Source organism: Lepidochelys kempii, chromosome 11 (assembly GCF_965140285.1).
Source record: "Lepidochelys kempii isolate rLepKem1 chromosome 11, rLepKem1.hap1, whole genome shotgun sequence".
Classification (NCBI taxonomy): domain Eukaryota; kingdom Metazoa; phylum Chordata; order Testudines; family Cheloniidae; genus Lepidochelys; species Lepidochelys kempii.
This window is the reverse complement of record NC_136390.1, coordinates 40621004-40644461: the sequence shown is the minus strand read 5'-3', so window position 1 is coordinate 40644461 and position 23458 is coordinate 40621004. Positions and strand designations below refer to the sequence as shown.

At 42.5% G+C, this 23458-nt stretch overlaps 1 protein-coding gene across 1 annotated transcript; it reads right to left on the bottom strand.

The window, feature by feature from the left end:
* Nucleotides 1-594: 594 nt before the first annotated feature.
* Nucleotides 595-20693, bottom strand: LOC140895646 (uncharacterized). Its single transcript, XM_073305856.1, has 6 exons — nt 20639-20693; nt 6963-7027; nt 6143-6231; nt 3677-3754; nt 2158-2722; nt 595-1525 (listed from the first exon to the last, which is right to left on the bottom strand). The coding sequence occupies exons 5-6, from the start codon at nt 2651-2653 to the stop codon at nt 1401-1403; spliced, it is 621 nt and encodes a 206-aa protein (XP_073161957.1). The 5' UTR covers nt 2654-2722; nt 3677-3754; nt 6143-6231; nt 6963-7027; nt 20639-20693; the 3' UTR covers nt 595-1400.
* Nucleotides 20694-23458: the final 2765 nt, after the last annotated feature.

Sequence of the window (23458 nt, the reverse complement as noted above, 5' to 3'; positions counted from 1 at the left end):
ATTCTGAGATAGGCACCACTATCTGGCTAATGCTTTCCCTGTTGTGCTTCAATGTTACATTAACTTGCTTATAAACAGGTGAAAGTACACTAATATACCTTAAATTGCAAAAAGTTTACTTCGTTTTGAGGTTCACAAGGGATTTTCCCCAATTCTTTCATCTAATAAAGCAGATATTTGCCATTGCTGATTTCTTTTGGCCACTGGATGTCCAAGGAAGCTGTGCCAAATGTTTGAAGTTGTCTACCCAAGTTAGTTACCCATTAGGAAAACAAAACCCACAAATTCTCTTATAAACTAGAATTTACAGCTACAAAACTGCACTGACACCTCTTGAAAAAAGGGGTTTTCTGGTATTAAGAAAAATCACAGGAAAGCACACATTCTGAAGATTTGCCAAACAACTTTTGATTGGAAATAAAAGGTAGCAAACCTTTTGAATTATAGACAGCGTGCCCCCAGTATAAGTATCCTGGAACATTTAGCATACCATTTTGTACACCAAAATCAAGAGAGACTTGATGTTCAGAAGTTTTATTTAAAAGTCTGTTGCTAACAATAAAGCTAGAGCAGTTGTAAGATTTACTTGTTCTGTTCAGACCTCACAGGACTATGAAAATGAAATATAAATAAAAACTCTGGCTGATTGCAACTATATTTAGGGTAAAACATGTTCCAGTTCAGTCCTGAGCCACTGGTGTCTACAAATGTAAGTGGGATCTGTTCTCTTCTAACAGCAACAGGTGGCAGAACCTTCTAGCGGTAGCAAAAATGTTATAGACACGCAGGAGGATTACAACTACAAGGGAACTTCTGAGGCAAACAGAATTACATCTCTGGCCCTCTTGGTCCAGCAGTATGGTAGTTGGGAGTTTTGTTGTTGTTTTTTTAAAGTCAGGAGAACAATACAGCAATATCTAGAACGTTGTTGTCAACCCACAGAAACTACAAACTACACCAAGTATTCTAGATTATTGCCTTAGGCATATGTAATGACAGCTGTAAAGGGAAGTCTTCAGTAACCCAAGGCAGGAACAAGAATGATAAAGAGAATGGAACTAGGTCAGAGGTGGGCAAACTGCAACCCAGAGGCTCGTGAAGCTTCAGGTGTTGGAGGCAGCTGGTGGTGATAAGAACCCGGATGTTGGGGAAAGTGCGTTGGCGGTGACATGGGGGCACAAGGAAAAAAGTTTTGGGACAAGGGCTGCGGGGGGAGGGAGGGTGTGGTAGTGTTTCGCCTGCATGGCTACAAGCGCCTGGATCGAGTCCGCTTGGCACTCCATGATGTTTATCAGCCAATCCATGCTTTGCTGCCAGAGCACCGTGCTTTTGTGCCAGCACTCCTCATTCTGCTGGCGGATCCTCCTTTCACTCTCCCTCCACTCCTGCGCTTTTAGATTCTAATTAAGGGACTGCTGCATGACTTCATGCAGCATGTCTTCTTTGCGTCTATGTGGCCTCTTCCTAATTCTTTGGAGTCTTTCGGCCGGTGATAACATGGACGGCCGAGATCTCAAGGTTGCATCTGTAAAGGCAAAATGCAACACTTAACAGAGGCAGCATTCACACCAGACAGAGCAAGGATTCCCCCATACTTAAGGGCAAGCACCATCTACACAATAGCATAATTTGCCCATCCCAAAGCAAGCGCACATAACCCACGGGAGCCCCAAAATGGTGAGTAAGCACAGGGTCAAGGGGGACTGATTGTTTCACGGCCGTACTGTCCTCTGGGTTTCTGTGCCTTGGGGAGAGCCAACAGCTGCAGGGGTCCCCTATTCTGAACACTGTCCCCACATTTTCCACAGGAGTTCGTCCTGGAAGATATCTCGCTGCTGAAGGTGACCTGGGAAGCAAGGGAGGGTCTTCTATTACAATGCGGCTTCTGCCCTGGCCCATATGCAGCTTGCCTGTGTGCAGCAATGGTCCCCCCCACCCCACACGGCACAGTGGCGCAGACAAAGTAGCCCGACCGGAACAAGGACCACTTCTGGATGAGACCTTTGAAGAGATCACTGAGGCAGATTACCGCAATGTGAGAGAGAGAGAGAGCACATAAACGCCATGTTCCACATCTAGGCATGCATGCAGCCTTAATGCTCCTCACCCTGAGAGCCCGCACCGAGTAACTTCCTTCCCAAAATAAAAGCCACTTACTGGGAGCTTCCTCTGGTGTTTGTCCTGACCCAAGCACCGGCTGCTGCAACTGGCTACCTTCCTTCTGGCTTTCGAACAGCTCCTGGCTGCATGCATTTAGGGATGCTGGGGTGTCTTCCTCCGCCTCAGCACCCTTGCTCCTGCTTTCCTCCTCCTCCTCCTCCAGCCTTGTTGAACTGGGCTCTGAAGTGTCAATGGTGGTCCTTGGCATGGAGGTGAGGTCGCCACCAAGTATCACATCCAGCTCTTTGTAGAAACGGCAGGTCCCAGGGGCACCACCGGAGCAGCGGTTTGCCTCTCGGGCTTTGCCATAGGCATTCTGCAGCTCCTTCACTTTAACCCTGCACTGCAATGCGTTCCAGTCATGGCCCCTTTCCAGCATGTCTCTTGATATCTGCCCAAAGGTATCGTAATTCCTATGGCTGGAGCGCAGCTGGGACTGGACAGCTTCTTCCCCCAAACACTGATGAGGTCCAGCACCTTGCCATTGCTCCATACTGGCGATTGCCTGGCGCGTGGAGGCATAGTCACCTGGAAAGATGCGCTGAGAGCACTCCACGCCTGGCTGAGCAAACAAGAAGGGGATTTACAAAATTCCCAGAGAATTTAAAGGGTGAGTCTGATGGTTGGTCACCTGAGGGCAGGGCAGTAGAGTTCAAAGTGATGACCAGAGTGGCTAGAACAGGCATTGTGGGACACTTCTGGAGGCCAATCAGAGCGCACTAACAGAACACGGCGTCCACACTGGTGCCATGGCGCTCCAGCAGAGGCGCAGCAAACGTTATTTCACTCGCTGAGGCGCAGTACCAGCAGTGCTCTAGCCGCGAAGTCAGAGCGCTCTACGTGCCTTGCCAGTGGGGGGGACGTGTCGTGAGTTAGGGCACCCAGGGCTGCTTTAATGCGCTGTAACTCACAAGTGTAGCCAAGGCCCTAATAATTAAAAGGCAGAAGGCCAAGAGAGTGAGCTCACAAGGCCATATTTTCAAAAAGGGCTGCAACACAGCTTGTTTGTGGACACTCGGCTTTACGTGCACAAATATCTGCACACACTTTCTGAGCACCAGCACTGGGCATACCATTGATGGGTTTTGTGTATGTAAGTTTTGTTACCTGTAGGCATGGATGTTTATTGGAAGTGTGACCCTGAACTTTCAAGGCTAGAGGAAGCCCCACTTTTGATGGGCCAGTCAAGTTATGTGTTGTCGAAGGGAGGAGGACGTGATTAATGGTGATGATTCGGGTGCTAGGGCAGCCAGATTTTAAAATATTAACATAAGTGTCAGAAAAAAAGTCATCATTATGTTTTAATAATCTAGATCTGAATTTATATTCTATTATTTTTCCAACATCATCTTCAGATTTCATAGCACTCTCATCAATGATGTTACCTCCAAAGTACACCTGGGAAGGCTTAGCAACTCTGTTTAATTATAAAAAAAAACAGATCACATTTTAGTACCAACTGCAGCAAAGGGTTCATTCTCACATTGATTTCTTATGCTTAGCTATCAATACCTACCAAGTGAGTGACAAAAGCAATTCAATAACCACTTAAGCAGTAGCAGTAATTGGAGCCAAATTAACTTGATTGCTTGTTCTATAATGAAAAGGAAATGGCAGCGTTTATTTTAAATTTTAACAGTTTTCACATTACAATAAAATTGCCTTTACAAAACAAATTGAAGCCATTCCTTAATGTTTACAAGTATATGGGAAAACACCAAGAGAAAAGGTAAAAACAATGAAAAACCTTATGTTTTCAACTTCAGAATAATATCCAAGTCAGTTTTGTCAACATTAACTTTAGTTGTACTTAAAATCAGACAAAAGGGTACCTAAACAAGAAAAAAATCCAGACAGTAAGATACTAAAGTAATGTATTTTTTGCAAGCACAAACTTTGCTTTACATGAAAAAAATACATCACAAAGAATTCTGAAATGTTAGAAACAGAGATGAGCTCCAAACCCCAAGACATGAACACCCTTTAACTTAGGGAAAGTTCAGGTCAAGGTCCAGAGCCTAACTTTGCAGGTTGGGCCTATCTCTAATTAAAAAAGAAAAAAAAAAACAGCCACTTTTGCTGGAATTTCTCTTGAATAGATTTCCAGGCTCACATTCCATGATCCATGAAACTGACAAGCCTGCCCAGCTCTCCACAGTGAGCAGGCAGGCAAGGGGGCCAAAAAGCCGGGGCAGCTGAACTCTGTTCCCCAGAGGCAAGAAACCCTGGGCGACTTCACCCGGCGGGAACAAGGAGTAAGGTGGGAGGGTGGCAGCCCGCCGGGAACCTGTGAGGTAGCCAGGGTCCCGCCAGGGAACTACCAGCACAGCTGAGAGACTGGGCTCTCAGCTCCCCACACTGCCATTCTTAGGTCTGTGAAAGCACTCCAGGTGAGGATGCGAAACGTCAACCAAAGGAGGGTAGTGTGGACATGCACCACCACAGTAATTACTCTGATGGCTGTAAGTCAACCGAATAGAGGTCAATTTACATTTCTAGTGTAGACATACCCTGAGAGAAACTAGCATTTGCTAGAGCAATGCAGGGAGGTGCTCCTCTAAGTGTATGTCTACATCTCGAGCTGGGGTGTAGTTCCCAACTCAAGGAGACACACACATGCTAACTGTCATCGAGCCAGCATACTAAAAACTGAGTGTAGCTACAGTGGTGCAAGAGGGGCAAGCTGCCCTGAATACAATCCTGTCTGAAACACTCGGCACATACTTAGGGCAGCTAGCCCCTCGTGGTACTGGCTCCTCCAAGACTATTTTTAGTGTGCTAGCTTGATGAGAGCTAGTGTGCATGTCTTGTCTCCTCAAGCTGGGGATTTCATCCCTGGCTCGACATGTAGATATACCCCAAGTTCCAGAAGCAAACCTCCCAGGACACCTTGACCCTGCAAAGATTAATTGCATAGTGCTCGTGTGATGTGGGACACGCATTCACAAGGATGAGACAACTTGATTAATTTTCACTTGTGATCAAAGTTAAATTTCAACCTGTCTCCTGGAGTGCAAAGTTAGTTAGTGTGTTAACCAGCTGTCAATTATCCTGGCTTTTATAATATGATTCATATGAATGATCAGAACTGGCATTTTGCTTCTCACTGAATGGTAAATTACAAAGCCAGAAGAAAAAGTGTTTGTCTCTCTTATTCGTTGATATTTTTTAAAAAGAGACTTCAAGAAAAGTTTTACAAAATTACTTTGTTTTTCCCCTTTAAAAATGTTTCTTGTATCTTGGCTTTCCTGTATTTCCTGGAGGATCCTCTATAGAACTAATCGGATTATGATGCTATAAATGACTGAAACCTGAACATCTATGTAAAGCTTCAGATGTCTTGCATTTTTCCAAAGTGCCATGCCTCTGAAGAAGTGCTTCTTTCAAGTGGGACTTTCCCCACCTTAGGTCTAGCAGATGCAAGGAAAGTCTGAATTTGGCCCTGAAATGTTATAGGCCAGATTGGCACAAAGCATGCACTGCAATATGGCCACTCAGTGGAATGCAAATTAACCCTAAAGCCACTGTAGCCAGCAGGAAGATTGTACCAGTGTAGTGGGATCATTGGGTAGCTTAGATGTCCATTTTAGGGTTTTATGCTGCTTCCCATCACTGTAATATCTAAGCACCATGATATATCCTCTACCATCACCCCTCCCTGCTGCCAGCATACAGGATATGGCTGGGCTTCCCTGTGCTCTGGTGACTGGTGTGTGCCACAACGGCCTCCTGGGAATCCTCAGGATACTTTAACACACAGCCACTCCAGGACTGGGGGAAGCATAAAAAGGAGCTAAAAGCCACTTTTGCACAGACACCTTCTTGAGCTTTGCTGTAGCTGAGGATCTGGGCCTGCAGAAGGTGCACAGAGCAATGCCTATTGTGGAGGTTGCCCAGTGTAATATATTTTTGTGGAACAAAACTTCTTATGCTTAAAATGCTCTGCAAGGCTGAGCACAGGTGGTAACGGGTGTTTAATTACCTGTGCTGGCTTTGTATTTATTCCATTCTTCGATCCGTGATATATGAACACCTTGCCAAAATCATCATATGGTGCCCCCACGGCAATATCTGTTGAAAAGAAATTAGGAGATTAAGACAAACGCTATCCTGATGAATGGTTACATTCATGATAAAATAAGATGCTCTGAATCTTGTTTTAGAAAAATGTATGGACATTCATATTTTCTTATCTGGAAATCCATCCTGATTAATATCACCAATATTTTCAACTGCAATACCAAACAGACTCAGTGGTCCCACTGAGGTGAATTGGCATTAGTCCTTCCCATTTGCCTTGTTGGTTAACATAGATGTACACAGCACCCCCAGTTACTCCATCTCTGTTAAAATATCGTGGACCTCTATAACAATATGTTGCCAACTTAAAATGAAACAAAGTACAGCCATTTTAAAAGAATTGTGAAAAATAAATGAACTTACCTGGCAATTTAAAAACAACAGGCTCAATATAATTTAAGTAAACTAGTTAGACAAAGAGGTAGCTGCTGAGCAAAGGTCACTAGGAAGCACTTTAAATTGGTTCAGTTATAAAAGATAGCCTGTTGACTTTTAGTAAAGGAACAAATTGAGTTTGTGGCTCTCCGCCCCACCCCTGCACCCCCCTTCTTTGCAACGTATAAAGAAGGCCAAAGAGGATTTTTGTTTGAGTGTGAAATCTCTTTTTCTTGCCCCCTTTTAAAAAAAAATAAATAAATTACCCTTTCAAGACTTATTCATCTTTTTATCTAACTGGATTCCCCTAACAATGAGTGGAAAAGAAGTCTAAAACTATTCAATACCTATGGCTCTTCAAGTAAATGCTGAGAAAGCACTCCGTGTACTTCTCCGAGACCCTCAGCATATCCTACAACAAAACCAAGAAAGCCCAGATTTAATATTCTTAATATTCCTAACATAAAAACCAAGCAGAAAAAAAACAAACTTCTTTATATATCATAGACAACTAAAAAAAGACCACAACCCCATGCCTCAAATCCCCACCACCACCATCTCACCCCCAGGTGATGGTCGAAGAAATATAATATTATATGGGTATGTGTTTGTGTGTATTCACCCACATACACAAATAGAAACACAGATCAGAAAGATGTTTCTTTCTCTTGACACTATTTAGTTTTTCCAAAGATTCCATTCAGCCTCTTCTTGTTCACCAATTTATCTTTCTGATTTGCCAACAGCACCTATCATTTGACTGAGCAATGTTTTTTCCTTCTTTATTCTTTGCATTAAGTGGGACCATTTTCTTTTGCTCTTCTTCATGAGCACCACACACATTGTTATCAGTGTCAGTCCATGCTAATGATTAAAGCTTTTAAAAGCGTATCTGTAATTACCATGCTGCACTTGAATTATTAAGGACAGCCATTAGCTGTGTAAAGAAGCCTTAGGAGTTAAAGAACTGGTGTTGGATGCAATTTTTATGCTCTCAGGACACACACAATGAAGACTTAACAGTCATTCCCAGAAACTCAAGTTTTACCAGAGCTCCCAATGTTACATGCCGGCGGCCATGTGACCCAGGACTATGGATCCACAGATAGTACTTACTGTTAGAGAGTGATTATAATCACTCCATGAGATTTTGCAGGAGTTAAACATCTCATTAGTTTAGTGTTTGCAGTATTGCTGTAACCGGGCTGGTCCCAGGATATTAGAGAGACAAAGGGGGTGAGGTAATACCTTTTAGTGGACCAACTTCCGTTGGTGAAAGACACAAGCTTCGGAGCTCTTTTTCAGGTTTTCTGTGTAGCTTGAAAGCTAGTCTCTTTCACCAGCAGAAGTTGATCCAATAAAAGATATTACCTCAGCCACTTGTCTCATTACATTAGTAGCTCTTGTAGGGAGGTTTCAGAGTAGCAGCCATGTTAGTCTGTGTTCGCAAAAAGAAAAGGAGTACTTGTGGCACCTTAGAGACTAAATTGGTTAGTCTCTAAGGTGCCACAAGTACTCCTTTTCTTCTTGTAAGGAGGTACATCAACAGATCTTAAATTTCAAACTGGCCTGTAAAGGTAGAGGAGGATGTGAATGACTAAATATGGGTTGCATTTTACAGGGTCCATAAATGAATTACTTTCTGTTTGTATTTTATGTTATTGCAACAGATTTGGATAGCAAGTGCTCCAACAGTCTGAAGAGGTTTACCACATGTGCTTAATCCTACCTAAATAACAGCTAGAATAGGAGCTGGACTTTCATCACCAACTTCATAAGGCTCATCAAAGATACCCATGTCAAAAAATGTATGACTTTTTTACTCTGCATGAACCACCCCCGAAGGAATTAAAGGGTAAAATACAAATGGATGATTGACAAAAGAGGAAAATAATAGATGAATGGTTCCTGACTGACATTAGCAATATTTTATTGTCATTGTATGAGTTGGGAGGAAGAATAGCAGCACATGGTGTGAAGTTAATTTTTAAGAACCAATGAATTTGTAAATTTCAAGTTGTGACATCTTCAAAAGCAAACTAGGGAAATGTGGTCTATGTGAAATTACTACAAGGTGGGTGCATAACTGGTTAAAACACCAAGCTAAAAAAAAAGAGTAGTTATCAATGGCTCACAGTCAAACTGGAAGATGCATCTAGTGGGGTCTCACATGTGTCAATCTTGGGTCCAGTACTAGTCAATATTTTCATTAATGACTTGGATAATTGAGTGGAGAGTATGGTTATAAAATTTGTGGACAACACCGAGCTAGGAGGGTTTGCAAATTTGAGCCAACAGCGTGATGCAGTTGCAAAAATAAAAACCCCAAATACAACTCTCAGATGTATTAACAATAATGTTGTATGCAAGACACAAGAGGAAACTGAACTGCTTTTATTTGACACTGGTAAGGCCTCAGCCGGAATACTGTGTCCAATTCTGGGCACCACACTTTAGGAAAGATGGACAAATTGGAGAGAGTCCAGAGGAGAGCAACAAAAATGTTTAAAAGGTTTAGAAAACCTGACCTATGAGGAAAGTTTAGAAAAAGCTGGCCACGTTTACTCTTGAGAAAAGAAAACTGAGGAGAGACCTGATAACAGTCTTCAAATATGTTATGGGCTGTTTAAAGAGAACAGCGTTCAATTGTTCTCCATGTCCCTCGAAGATGGGACACGAAGTAATGGGCTTAATCTGCAGCAAGGGAGATTTAGGTTAGATATTAGGAAAAACTTTCTATCTAGAAGGATAGTTAAGTTCTGGAATAGGTTACCAAGGGAGGTTGTCAAATTCTCATCATTGGAAGTTCATACGAAGAAATTGGAAAAACTTTCGTCAGGCATGGTCTAGGTTTACTAGGTTCTGCCTCAGGGCAGGGGGCTGGACTTGAGGACTTCTCAAGGTCCCTTCCAATCCTATATTTTTATGATGCTATGAAAAATCTCATGCATCTGGGAATCCTGATGTAGCAACTTTATGCTATTATAAAAGTGATCTGGAAAATATGGTCTGAATTAATAAAATTGCCAACAAAACTGGTTGTGAACGCTCTTCACTCGGCATATCAATTTGCTATTTTAATGAAAGCCTTACAAGACTAGATCCATAAGATTTCAAAAATACTGATGGTAAAATCAATATCCAATTACCACTAAATGCAACCAATAATATAATCCAGTCATTTTTTTTAAAAAAAGGGAAAAAGTTAGATCACAAACCCCTACTCAATAAAAATGGGTGCTTCCCTTTTGACAGGCATATTTAACAATATACCAAGTACAAATATGTTTTTCCATGATATGAAAGAATACTCATAAAACTGATGTACTCCCATAGACACTCTCTGCAATTAAAGTAAAGCAATCTCTGAACTCAATATGCTCTTTCAGCTTGGTCAAATTTTCTTGACAGAAGCAGATATTTGGAAGATTACGTTTTCACAAAAGTATACCTTGTGCCAGAGCTTAACTCAAAGATTTTTCATGGTTCATGTGCCAGACACAGGTGTATGAAGGAACAATTTATAACAGTGGTCAAAGATCATACATTCTAAAGGAGGGGGAGGGAAGTATTTTGCAGCTGTTGGTGTAATGAAGTGCAAAGAGGAAAATCACTTTTTAAAAAAAAGAGAGACAGGCCTGGCATTTGAAAATTTCACAGCATAAACCAATATAAATCTATCCACTTGTTTTTCTAAGTTTTGCAATACTTGGTAGGTGATCTGTGCCGGTTGCTATGGTCCTTAGTTTTACTAAGGCAGAACATACACCAAAGCCAATGGAATTTTACTGGAGTAAAGACTTAAGGATTTGGCCTTAAACATTTAAATTTTTGCTCCGTCTAATCATCTTCCCATGATCCTGCCATACTGAATTTGTGATATTGGTTTCCACAGCATAGGACTGATGTCATAAACACACAACAATGAGCACATTGCACGCTCAACTAGGACAAAGGGCTTACTGCAGACTTTCACGTTTGAATAATTGCTCAAATACAGAACAACAAAATATTGGACAAATAACTCTAAAAAATACGTATACACTATTTAAAATTTGCTCAGCATGGAAGTTCACCCCTTGAGAAGCACACTGAAACCTGCAGTAAAATTAAAACCAGTGAGGTAGGAATTTCTTACATGACTGCGTTAACTTGTTTAATCCATCCATGAGCTATTTCAGTTTTTTTAAAGCCTTCAGTTTTTTAATTTGACTCTTTTAAGAGAAACTTTAGCATGGTTATGGACCTAAAAATTTAGCATTTATGATAACAGTGTAAAAACTTCTTGAATTGATGCTGGTCAGGTTTTTTCTGAAAAACTGAACCTTTTTTCATACAGAAGAAAGTAACACTGGTGAAAAACCTATTTGCCATGCAGGAGAAAGGGCCAGACCTCTCCAATAATAAGTGTCTGGTGTATCACATACAACAGATCATTAGCCTTTGGTAAAATTAACAGCTTCATGTTGCTGATATGAACTAAATTTCTCACTGCCTCTGTCTACCATCACAAAAACTCCATTCACCATCCATATCAACCATACTAATGAGATCCTGACTCAGCACATAGCACCTCCCGATGATATCACAAGTTTCCTGAATTGTTTTTACATATTGCCTTTTCTCATAGCAATGTGCACATCTGCAAGAAAAACGAAGATACAGTAGATTAGCAAAATATTTTGCTTCTGTATGTGTATTTGTTCCTGCAAATTATAATTAAAGTCAAATAACGAGAAGGTCATTGCAATGACTGGGGCATAAGCAGTCAGGCCGAGTGATTAGAGTAGAAGTCAGGTCTAATGGTCAGACCCTAAGGTCAGAGCCAAAGACAGCATCAGGTGCCAAGCTGAAGACCAGAGACAAAGGCCAGGGTATGGCAAAGGAGCAGGGACCTGGAGTAGGGCAGGAAAGCAGGAACTGGGACTAAACAGGGTCTGGGATAAGGAGATCAGGAACCAGGAGTCAAATAAGCAGGAGAGGTACAGAGTAGTAGCCAGCTAGAGAGTTGTCTAGTTGCTCAGACAACTTCTTGTACTACTTCCCGGTTTATATAGAACTCCTCAGCCAATCAGTTGGGGGTACTGGATGTTTCCTCCAATTAGGAGCGTCTCTGGTTGCTCGGGTGAGTTGCTGGGTGGCAACTATGGGCTGAGCACTGCCTGGGGACCCCTAGGCCCAGGTTCAAAGCCTACGATCCCTCACAGCCATTCTCTATAAGCCATATGCTCCTCTAGCAGCAATAAGCATACCAACTAGATACTTGTGTCTGGAAGAACTCTGACAACAGAGGCTCAGAAGTTGAGTCACATCCTCTTGTAATGTCTGCATAATGGACGGGATGAAAAATCACCACCACCACATAGACTGCACTAATCCATGTAAAGTTATTGGAAACCCTGCAGATCACCACTCTAATATTCACAAATGTTGGGGAAGGTGGTGTGTGTTTGCTCCTCCTGCCACTAGATGACAGCATGGTGTGTGCAGAAGCCAGGTTGTCACTGGTTTCCTGCTGATGAAAAGGTGAACTTGCCCCTGCACACCATGCTGCCTCCAGCAGCATTAACTAACGAACAGTTTTGGAGGTAGTGAGGTTGGAAGGAGTAATTTTGCAAAAACACAGTGACATGGGGGAAGATTTCTCACCATGCCCCCATTTCTGACATATAGCTGATGAACTGTACTACCGTAAGTAGCATATTTAGTAATGAGAGCATTATTAAGCTACAAAGATTCATGGCACCGTTCTGTGCTAACTTACAAAATTTTCTTGCCTCAGTACTACGTAAAATAAAGATACGGCCTCATATCATTAGCATTTTAACATAGTTGAATTACAAAGTGATTTCACTCCACAATCCTGGAGTGAAAACAGACTTCAGGTCAACTGTTAGTGGCCATTGGGACAGACTGCACCTTTATGTACACCACTTTTACAAGACCATGCTGCATCATGGAAAATGTAATCCAGCCAGGGAGCCCAGCCTATAGAAGAGAGTATAGGCATGTGGCACCAAGCAGATCACATAGACACATTTTAATGCCAGATTGACCCATAACAGAATGTATCAATTTGTTCAGGCTAAAGTGTATCTATTTGGTTCAATCTGAAAAAAACCTTCATTTAGATTTTCCCAATCACAAAATTTCAATTTTTCTGAAACTGTATTTTCCGCTGAAAAAAAAAACATTTAAAAAAAATCTCCCCACCAGCTCTATTAAAAACCCTCAGGCCTTCTTTACATATCATAAAGGAGCGAAAAAGGGAGTACACCTTGATTTTCTTTCCCAGGTCTCCTTTTTAAAAATCCAGTATCTAAGTACTAAAAAGGATCAGTGTGTAGTTGCAATAAGATAGTACCCAAAAGACTAAACGGTCTTCAGATTGTTTCTGCCCAGCCAGCTACTATTCATCCTTCAAAACTATTACTGCACCAGGAGCACAAACCAAGAAAACTCATAAATCATCTTACATAAATGATTGCTGAATGGTGCTGTCATTCTTATCAGATGCATAAGATAATTAAACAATTGTGCACATTATGAACCAACTCTAGTAAAAGAGGTGTACATTAGATCGATACAATGGTGCATTCTAGAATGCATTTTCAAGTAGTGCCCAAAGAGGTATTAAACAATGGTGGAGCTAACCTATGCTGAAGCACTACAGGTCTGCCCTTTAGAGCACAGTGGAGTAGGCAAAAACAGCGGTTCTCAAACTTCATTGCACCACAACCCCCTTCTGAAAACAAAATTACTACATGGCTCTGGGGGAGGGGGTGGAACCCGAGCCCCGCTGCCCTGGGTGGAGGTGGAGCTCAGGCTTCAGCTTCAACGCTGGGTCCCAGCAAGTCTAATGCTGGCCATGGTGACCCCAAACCCCTTTTGGGGCCTGACCCACAGTTTGAGAACCCCTGGATTAAAAGATACAGTTTCACTGCAGCCCAAATCATTGTAAAGAGGCTGCAAACTATTAACTTTACTTTCTTTCATTCCTAATAATGTTTGATTAATCTTTGAATCAATAAATCAAGCAAAACATGTTGTAAAAAATTCAGGTCAAATGCATGAATTGTGCAATCTACTTACCCTGCATACCGCTATTAAAGGTTCATTTTAAATAGCAGGATTCTATAATAGAAACTACTGTACTACCTTCATAAAATAAAGCTCAATCTCTGGTTAATGATAAGATATGCACAAAGCTAGTGAAGCACGGGTCTTATGCACCACAGTGAATTTCATCCTGACTGAGGCAGTCTAAATGAATCAGATTGTATGTTGCCTGGACAAGTTCTGATGGATGCACAAGAGCATCATTACAGATTGATCGTCTCTTTTTACATGTGTGAGTAGTCACTGGACTGTTACTTATTCTATTTTTTTTTAATAAAAGGAACTTTAACCAAAAAATGTGAGCTTATGTTGAGAAATATAATGGCTTCTGCAGCTACATGCTTTCTTCAGTCTATTTTAGCTGCTACCCAATAATTTCATTTGGTGGCCCCTAGTTCTTATATTATGGGAACAAGTAAATATCTTTTCCTTATTCACTTTCTCCACACCACTCATGATCATATTCCCCCTTAGTCTCCTCTTTTCCAAGCTGAAAAGTCCTAGCCTCTTTAATCTCTCCTCATATGGGACCCGTTCCAAACCCCTAATCATTTTATTTGCCCTTTTCTGAACCTTTTTTAATGCCAGTATATCTTTTTTGAGATGGGGGGACCACATCTGTACGCAGTATTCAAGATGTGGGTGTACCATGGATTTCTATAAGGGCAATAAGATATTCTCCATCTTATTCTCTATCCCTTTTTTAATGATTCCGAACATCCCCTTTGCTTTTTTGACTGTGCTGCTGCACACTGCGTGAGCATCTCCAGAGCGCTATCCACGATGACGCCAAAATCTTTCTCCTGATTAGTTGTAGCTAACTTAGCCCCCATCATATTGGATAGTTTGGGGTTATTTTTTCCAGTGTGCATTACTTTACATTTATCCACATTAAATTTCATTGAAATTTCCTCTGTTGGTGGAGCTGCTTTGCCCATTTTTTGCAAGCTCTCCTTAATGCATAATGGCTATGGCCAAAACTTTTCAACCAGGAGTGCCTCAAGTTAGGCTCCTAGATCCATTTTTAGACACCTGAACAACTGTGGCTTGACTTGCAGGGTTGTTCAGTCAATGGGAGCTGCTGGCGGGCGCTCACCTCAGAGTCTCAAAGGTTCAGCTTCTATACCTGATTTTTCTACTTTATGTGCAGCTTACTATAGTACTGTTTATAGGATAAAATATAAACCATAACATGTAAAAGAGGCACAATGTGACCACATTATCATATTTTATGATTTCAGATGTGCAGACTAAGGGCTGTTTTCTGGCAAGTAACCTCAAAGGAACCATGCATGCAAATAAGCTCACTACTTCTAATGAATAGGGGATTACAGAATCAGACCCTTAGTGTTGTATTTGGATCATCATATTCATTTGGTTTAAATGCATATTATACTACTGGTAGCACTGTCTCTTAGAAAATCAAATTGCAAAGTAATTAAATGCACTTCCAGTGTCACCCTTGGGAAAAATTCAGTTTTAAGGATCCTTCTGCCACTTGACATGATTGCTTTATGGAGGGGGAAAAAAAAACCCAATCTGATTTACCACCTCATATCTGAGCAAAAGGCTACTATTCTCCCTTAGGTCTAATCATAGCACAATAAATTAAGAGCCTGGGCTTTCCAAATTAAAACTAGTAGAGAGCATGAGGGGGTTGCCAGCCTCCACAGTGGTCCCCTCACATGTACTGGGGTAGCTCTGCAACAGTTTCCCCTCTCCTCAGGGCACAACCACTCCACACCACAGAAGATATTCAAATCAAAGCTGCCCTTTCAAGGTCCAACTTATTAAGTCCTGCCAACAAGGTTAAAACAGATGGAACTCCTACCAAAAGTAGTCTCACCCCAGCAGCAGGCTGGGCCCAGCCCCTCTTCCTTGAGGGTCTGTTTTCCTTTCACGTTTCACACACTCTTCCGCACCAGCCAAAGCTGGGCTCAGCCTCTCCTCCCTGCGGGTCTGTCTTCCTGCTCTTCCAGCCATAATTCCCTGAACTTCTCACCTGGAGTTTGGCCTTCTCACCTTAAAAAAGATCCAAGGCCTTCTCAGCTGTATCCATAGGCCACCAATTTACCTTCCTCAGGCCTGACTGAACCACATGATTCACTCACTCCCCAGCCCCATTCACCACACCTCACCCGGAGAGGAGAGTTGGCTGTGTCTCAGGTGGAGCTGAGCCCCACCTCTCTTTAAAAGGCCAGCCACCCTGGAACAGTGCCAGTAGTAGAAGCAATAATTCAACTATTTTTCTGAGCTGGGTGTCTTCAGTCATGCCTGAGGTAAGTCACACCTCCAATCCCAATCACTGATCATCAGCTGGCTTCCTATACACGGATTTGCTCTGTGACAAGCCTGATCTAGTGTCCAAACCTGAAAAAAACATACATGTTTTAAGGCTATGGAACTGAAGGACCAAAGTTTTGATTCCAGGCCCACATGAAAAAAAACACCACCACCAATTTAATTAAGCACCAAGGTGCAGTTTTAACTCAAGAGAAAGAAATGTATTTTTGATGCTAAGGTCCCAAATTCAATCCCTGTCAACTACTGTAGTATGTGCTTGTGGCCATGGTTCATTATCATAAAGAGAGACTTATAGAATAGAACAATACTAATAACCTTTCTATACAGACAGAATTATGGAGACAAAAGTTATGTTGTTTTTCATAAAGTATATGGGTCACTATACTATCCCCTGAAGGTAGTAACAAAACTCCTCTTGATCTCAGCTAGAAAAGGATCCAAGCCATGGAATAAAAGTGTTTTATGTTCACCTTTCAAATAAGAGGAGGGGGAAATTGACCATCCAGACATTGTGAGACGGCTCTGATATGTCTACATTTGCCAGTTGTTGGGGAACAATGTTAATTGAAAAGAGTCCAACGAAATTTGTAATTTAACCAGCTATAGGGCCTTAACCAGCTTCTCTGACAGCTGGCCCCTTTCACCGCCAGTTAGCCCTCTGATTCAGCAGGCCAGCCTTCTCCAGCTGGTGTCTGCTCTGCTGTGAGGGTGAAGGGAGCCTTTATGCTGGTCACCTTCTCCCAACTCATCCCCATTTGATTCAGTGATATGGAAGTCCTGAAGGGACAGCAGAACCAAGGGGAGGGGAGCAGTAGAATCATTGGGGTACTGATATATGTTTCTGGCCTCCGCCAATGTTTTCCACCCCCACATTTCTCTCAGAGGTGAGAGCAAGACCTAGCTATATTTCTGCCCCCATGCACACATGCAGGGGGATGGAGCCAGAGAGGGACCCAGAAAAGGGGCTGGAGCAGCCGCCATGGTACATCAGATCAGGCCAGCTGCCAGGGAGGTAGGGCTAGAATAGGTAGAGGCTAGAATAGCTCTCCTCTCCCTGCCTCTCAGCCACCGCGGGTCTCAACAGAAACACCCAGACATGGGGAGGGACATGAGCATGAGCACCAGCCACCAAGGTGAGATAGGAGATATGGCACCGGTTTCAGAGATATTTATAATATAATAAGAGGCCTCACTACATTCCCCCAGCCTTAGACAGCATGAAAAGACTAGGTGGAAAACTTAAAGTAGAGGAACGAAGATTCAAAAGTAGCTTTGAACGTACGAGACTCCCACCTTACAAGAGAGTTCATTGGTGACATTCGATAGCTGTACACCATTTTTGCCACGGAGTGGGTGAAATCTTGGCTCCACTGAAGTTAATGGAAAAACTCCCATTGGTTTTAGTGGAGCCAAGATTACACAGTGTTTGTTTATGCCTCTGAATGCACAATCCAGTCATCCAAGGGCAGCATCTTCTGGTTCTTCAGGTATTGTTTAATAGTAACAGATATTTAGGTCGCTCTGAAGAGACCATAAATTGAGTTAATCTTATGGAGAGCGATAAAGTGGCTTGAGGTGTTCATCATGACTAAAATTCGTGGCCATTGTAGCCAGAGTACATACTTCAGGGCAGATTCTGACAGGTGCTGTGCATTGGACTCGTCAGAAACACATAGCCAGCAGCAAAAGCTCAGTGCTAGAGCTGTCCAGGTGCTAGCGTTGGTTGTTCAGAGCCAGAGCCTAGGGATCATCAAAACATAGTGGACTTGTTTATAAAAAGAAGCAGAAAAAATATTTTAAAACACCTTTACACCTTCTTCACGTACAAAAAAGAAGCAATAAAGAGCACAACCATATTTTTCCCATTTCCTCATACAGGATTGATGTAAAATGCAAAGGCTTACAGATGATTTCATCTGATGACTTTTGAAAAAAGACAGAATTGGGAATATTTCAGTAGTTAAGTTGAAATACTCTGTAAAATGTATGTTATTCTTGTTCTCTTTCTTCACGTTGAAGGATGGGAGGTGCAAAAACTCTGACTAATGGGATGTAGCTCCTCTGCGGGGGAACAGGGAACAGGGGGAGTGAATCAGATCATGCTGGTAAATGGAGCCTCAAGCTTTTTGCTCCAAAGTTTACTTTCTCTGTGAAAGCTAAACACCTCCCTGCTTGCTGTTGGTTACAGGAGTGCTAAGTGCTCTGTCATATGACACAATAGTGTTACAATAGAGGAGACTTTGGAAGACCTCATCTTTCTGAGTTAGTAACTATAGCCTAATGGCTAAATACTGCTCTTCTGTAAACTAGTGCAACTCTACTGACTTCAGTAAAGTTACAGCTAATTATACTAGGGCTGTATCTGGACTTAGATGTTCAAGTTCTTTCAGACTGGGAACACGTTGAGCTTCAAGATGTTGATAAATATCTAGGTTGCTTTTTTAAAATACAGTTTATTAACCACTCTTTACTGTGTTTTTAGTTGGGCAGCTATGAGCTATGTAGTTATAGATGAAGCAGTGAAGTAGCTGAAAAGGAAATGGGTCTAGAAAGAGGGGGAACTGGGGAAGTCAGTCATTTCCAAAGAGCTTAAAAAAAAAAAACTCAAGAAAATTTTGATGAAAACTTTTCAACTTTGAAGTCCCAAAATAGCAAATTTAAACATCTAACAAGTTCATATTTATCCACAGGATGTAAGCTGGCTCAGATTCTGTTTCTCAAAAGACTCTTGTGATATAACAGTATCTTTTTTAAGTCTGTTTCTGTTAAGAGAAACATACACTTATCATCCTGGAGCATGGCGTGCAGTTCCTCATATATGCTATATCACACTAATTGAGGACCAGATTCTGCCACTCTCCGTCATACTTGAACTGTCGCAATCCATTTAGATGTTGGTGAAGGAGAGAGAATTCAGGACCTTAGTACTTGCTGTGCTCATAGCTTGAACGGGGTGGAGTTTTCGCTCTCTGTGCTGCCATCTGTTGAATGCCTGTTTCTGCTCCACTGGATTCATTACTCACTCACTGATTATAAAAGTAGCTGTGATGCCTGTGCAGCTAACGAATCCCCCACCAAAGAGGGAGCTGTTATTGCATTTAGCCACTAGAATGACTATTCTATCAATTTTAAAGGGATGCATTATCTGGTCCATACAACATTCCAATCTGACTATTAGAAACATATCAGCTGTTAGGCTTGGAGTCCTGCAAGGTGCAATGTCTGTTATACAGCTGACATACTTTAAACATGAAAAGGATATTTCATACTGAAATGCATTACAATCGGTTTTTGGGGTGCATTTTTGGTGGTGTGGTGGGAAAGGGAAAGAGAGAGTGAATTACTGCTGTAGCTATGTATCTTGTAATAGTGCTTTCAGTTGACAAACTATGATAATATTTAGAGAGACAAGGTGAGAAAAATAATATATTTTGTTAGACCAACTTCTGTGGGTGAAAGAGAGAAACTTTTGAGCTACACAGAACTCTTCTTTAGGTCCCATAGCTCAAAAGCTTGTCTCTTTCATCAACAGAAATTAGTCCAATAAACATAGGCGCTGATTCCGTGGGTGTTCCCACTAGCACCCCAGCACCTCCTGCCCTCCAGCAGCCCCTCTGATCAACTCCTCCCGCTCCCTCCCAGTGCCTCCCACCCGCTGTGATCAGCTGAAGGAGGGGGAGGAGTGGAAATGGGGCATGCTGGGGGGAGGGGGCGGAACTAGGCCAGAAGAGGCAGGGTGGGGTGTGCAGGGGCAGGAAGAGGCGAGGCAGGGGTGGGGGAACGGATGGGGTGGGGGCGGGGCCTGGGGCAGAGGGGGCGGGAAGAGGTGGGATGGGGGTGGGGGCTTTGAGGAAGGGTCGGGTGGGAACAGGCCCTGGGACGGAGCGGCAGGGGCTGAGCACCCCCCGGGCCCAGAGGAAGCCAGCATCTATGCCAATAAAAAAGTTATTATCTCACTCACCTTGTCTCTCTAATATCCTGGGATCATGGCTACAACACTAAAAACAACTTATGACAATCTTTAGTAGACAACAACTTTGCTTTGTAATCAGAAACCACCTATGCCACTGCCTCCTTTACATACAGGAGGTTCTTTGCATCTCATCAAGTCCAATAAGGTTATTTATTAGTGGGAAAACAATTCATTTAGTATGTTTGAATGGCTGATTTCAGTATCACCACAGTAGCTGGAATGCAAGAGATGAACTAATGATTCTCACTGGCACTCATAATGATCTATACTGATTACTTAAGAATCCCCAGTTATCACTGTGAAGGTTGACAGGTTCTTGTTCCAAGATCAGGCCCAGTATTATTCAAATTATTATCCAAGAGTCCAGCCATAAAAGTGTCATGGCAATGAATTGACGTACATAACAAGTGCATGAACTACATCTGCAGATACCTAATCACAAGAGGGGCATGGTAACAAACTGATGTATAAGATGAACACCACTGTGCACAGTTGAAACACTCACACTATAGGAACTCTTCTATAGTTACAAATTTATTAATACATTTAGCACAGTCACAAACACCCCAACTCAGTAAGGTAGATAGACATACTACAGAATGTACATCTGCACATCCATATACTCACATCATCCCTTGTAGAACCTGAAATGTTAGCCATCATCTTCCTCAACACTATCACCTTCCCCATCACCACCAGTGGCCATCATTCTGGCGTCTCCCAAGGACTACATCTCTTTTTCCTACTGTTCCTAGGTTGGGATGTAACCCTTATAATATGATATGGTGACGCCACTATGTTTGATGCATATTCAGTAGGGGATTTTTCCACTTTTCCTTATTTGTATTTCCTCCTTACTAATGTTGGAGTGTCCTTTGATAGGTTAGTATATCAAATGATCTCATCTTATACATCAGTTTGTTACCATGCCCCTCTTGTGATTAGGTATCTGCAGATGTAGTTCATGCACTTGTTATGTACGTCAATTCATTGCCATGACACTTTTATGGCTGGACTCTTGGATACTTTTGTGGCTGGTTGTTCCTATCGTCAGAAATTCCCCTTAAACACTATTTTCAGCTCTCCAATACTTGGAGTTTTCCTTTGGGCTGTAGATCTGTTCAAAGTTCAGAGGTCTCAAACCCTGTGCTAACTTGTTGAAGCTAATGTTTTACAGGATACAGACCAGTAGGTTCCTTGCACTGCTGAATATAATGCAAAGCAGTGAATATAATAAAAGCAAATCCGCACAGACACACCCCTGGAACCCCAACCTGGGATATTCTATCTACTACCCATGATCCATAAACCTGGAAATCCTGGGCGCCCCATCATCTCAGGCATTGGCACCCTGACACCAGGATTGTCTGGCTATGTAGACTCCCTCCTCAGGCCCTACGCTACCAGCACTCCCAGCTACCTTTGAGACACCACCGACTTCTTGAGGAAACTACAATCCATCGGTGATCTTCCTGATAACACCATCCTGGCCACTATGGATGTAGAAGCCCTCTACACCAACATTCCACACAAAGATGGACTACAAGCCATCAAGAACACTATCCCCGATAATGTCACGGCTAACCTGGTGGCTGAACTTTGTGACTTTGTCCTTACCCATAACTATTTTACATTTGGGAACAATGTACACCTTCAAATCAGCGGCACTGCTATGGGTACCCGCATGGCCCCACAGTATGCCAACATTTTTATGGCTGACTTAGAACAACGCTTCCTCAGCTCTCGTCCCCTAACGCCCCTACTCTACTTGCGCTATATTGATGACATCTTCATCATCTGGACCCATGGAAAAGAAGCCCTTGAGGAATTCCACCATGATTTCAACAATTTCCATCCCACCATCAACCTCCAGTCCACACAAGAGATCCACTTCCTGGACACTACAGTGCTAATAAATGATGGTCACATAAACACCACCCTATACCGGAAACCTACTGACCGCTATTCCTACCTACATGCCTCCAGCTTTCACCCTGACCACACCACACGATCCATTGTCTACAGCCAAGCTCTGTGATACAACCGCATTTGCTCCAACCCCTCTGACAGAGACAAACACCTACAAGATCTCTATCAAGCATTCTTACAACTACAATACCCACCTGTGGAAGTGAAGAAAGAGATTGATAGAGCCAGAAGAGTTCCCAGAAGTCACCTACTACAGGACAGGCCTAACAAAGAAAATAACAGAACGCCACTAGCCGTCACCTTCAGCCCCCAATTAAAACGCCTCCAACACATTATTAAGGATCTACAACCTATCCTGAAGGATGACCCACACTCTCACAAATCTTGGGAGACAGGCCAGTCCTTGCCTACAGACAGCCCCCCAACCTGAAGCAAATACTCACCAGCAACCACATACCACACAACAGAACCACTAATCCAGGAACCTATCCTTGCAACAAAGCCCGTTGCCAACTGTGCCCACATATCTATTCAGGGGACACCATCACAGGGCCTAATAACATCAGCCACACTATCAGAGGCTCGTTCACCTGCACATCCACCAATGTGATATATGCTATCATGTGCCAGCAATGCCCCTCTGCCATGTACATTGGTCAAACTGGACAGTCTCTACGTAAAAGAATAAATGGACACAAATCAGATGTCAAGAATTATAACATTCATAAACCAGTCGGAGAACACTTCAATCTCTCTGGTCACGCGATTACAGACATGAAAGTTGTGATATTACAACAAAAAAACTTCAAAACCAGACTCCAGCGAGAGACTGTTGAATTGGAATTCATTTGCAAATTGGATACAATTAACTTTTGCTTGAATAGAGACAGGGAGTGGCTAAGTCATTATGCAAGGTAACCTATTTCCCCTTGTTTTTTCCTACCCCCCCCCCCCAGACGTTCTTGTTAAACCCTGGATTTGTGCTGGAAATGGCCCACCTTGATTATCATACACATTGTAAGGAGAGTGATCACTTTACATAAGCTATTACCAGCAGGAGAGTGGGGTGGGGGGAGAGAAAACTTTTTGTAGTGGTAAACACCCATTTTTTCATGCTTTGTGTGTAAAAAAAGATCTTCTATACTTTCCACAGCATGCATCCGATGAAGTGAGCTGTAGCTCACGAAAGCTCATGCTCAAATAAATTGGTTAGTCTCTAAGGTGCCACAAGTACTCCTTTTCTTTTTACACATCCCTCTGTGAGTCACGCTTCCAGGCTAAATAGTTACTATTCTGCCAAAAGAATGTACTTTGGGCATGGTATGCCTTGCAAGCACATGTTCCTGAACACATTCTTATCATGCTCCTCCCAATGCTTACTAATACTGTAAAACCACATCTATGTTACCCCACCTTAATGCAGGTTAGCATTTCAGATAACCAGTATCTTACATTTGGCTGCATTTCTTGCGCTAGTGGATGTTCTCAGGCTGTCACTGCAGAGCCTCACAGGGTTTT

Bases quoted from the DNA above. Each gene is read 5' to 3' on its own strand.
- LOC140895646 (XM_073305856.1), bottom strand. From the start codon at position 2,653: ATGGAGCAATGGCAAGGTGCTGGACCTCATCAGTGTTTGGGGGAAGAA. The intron at 1,526-2,157 runs GTAAGTGGCTTT...TTGCCTTTACAG, and splicing joins AACACCAGAGGAAGCTCCCA to ATGCAACCTTGAGATCTCGG.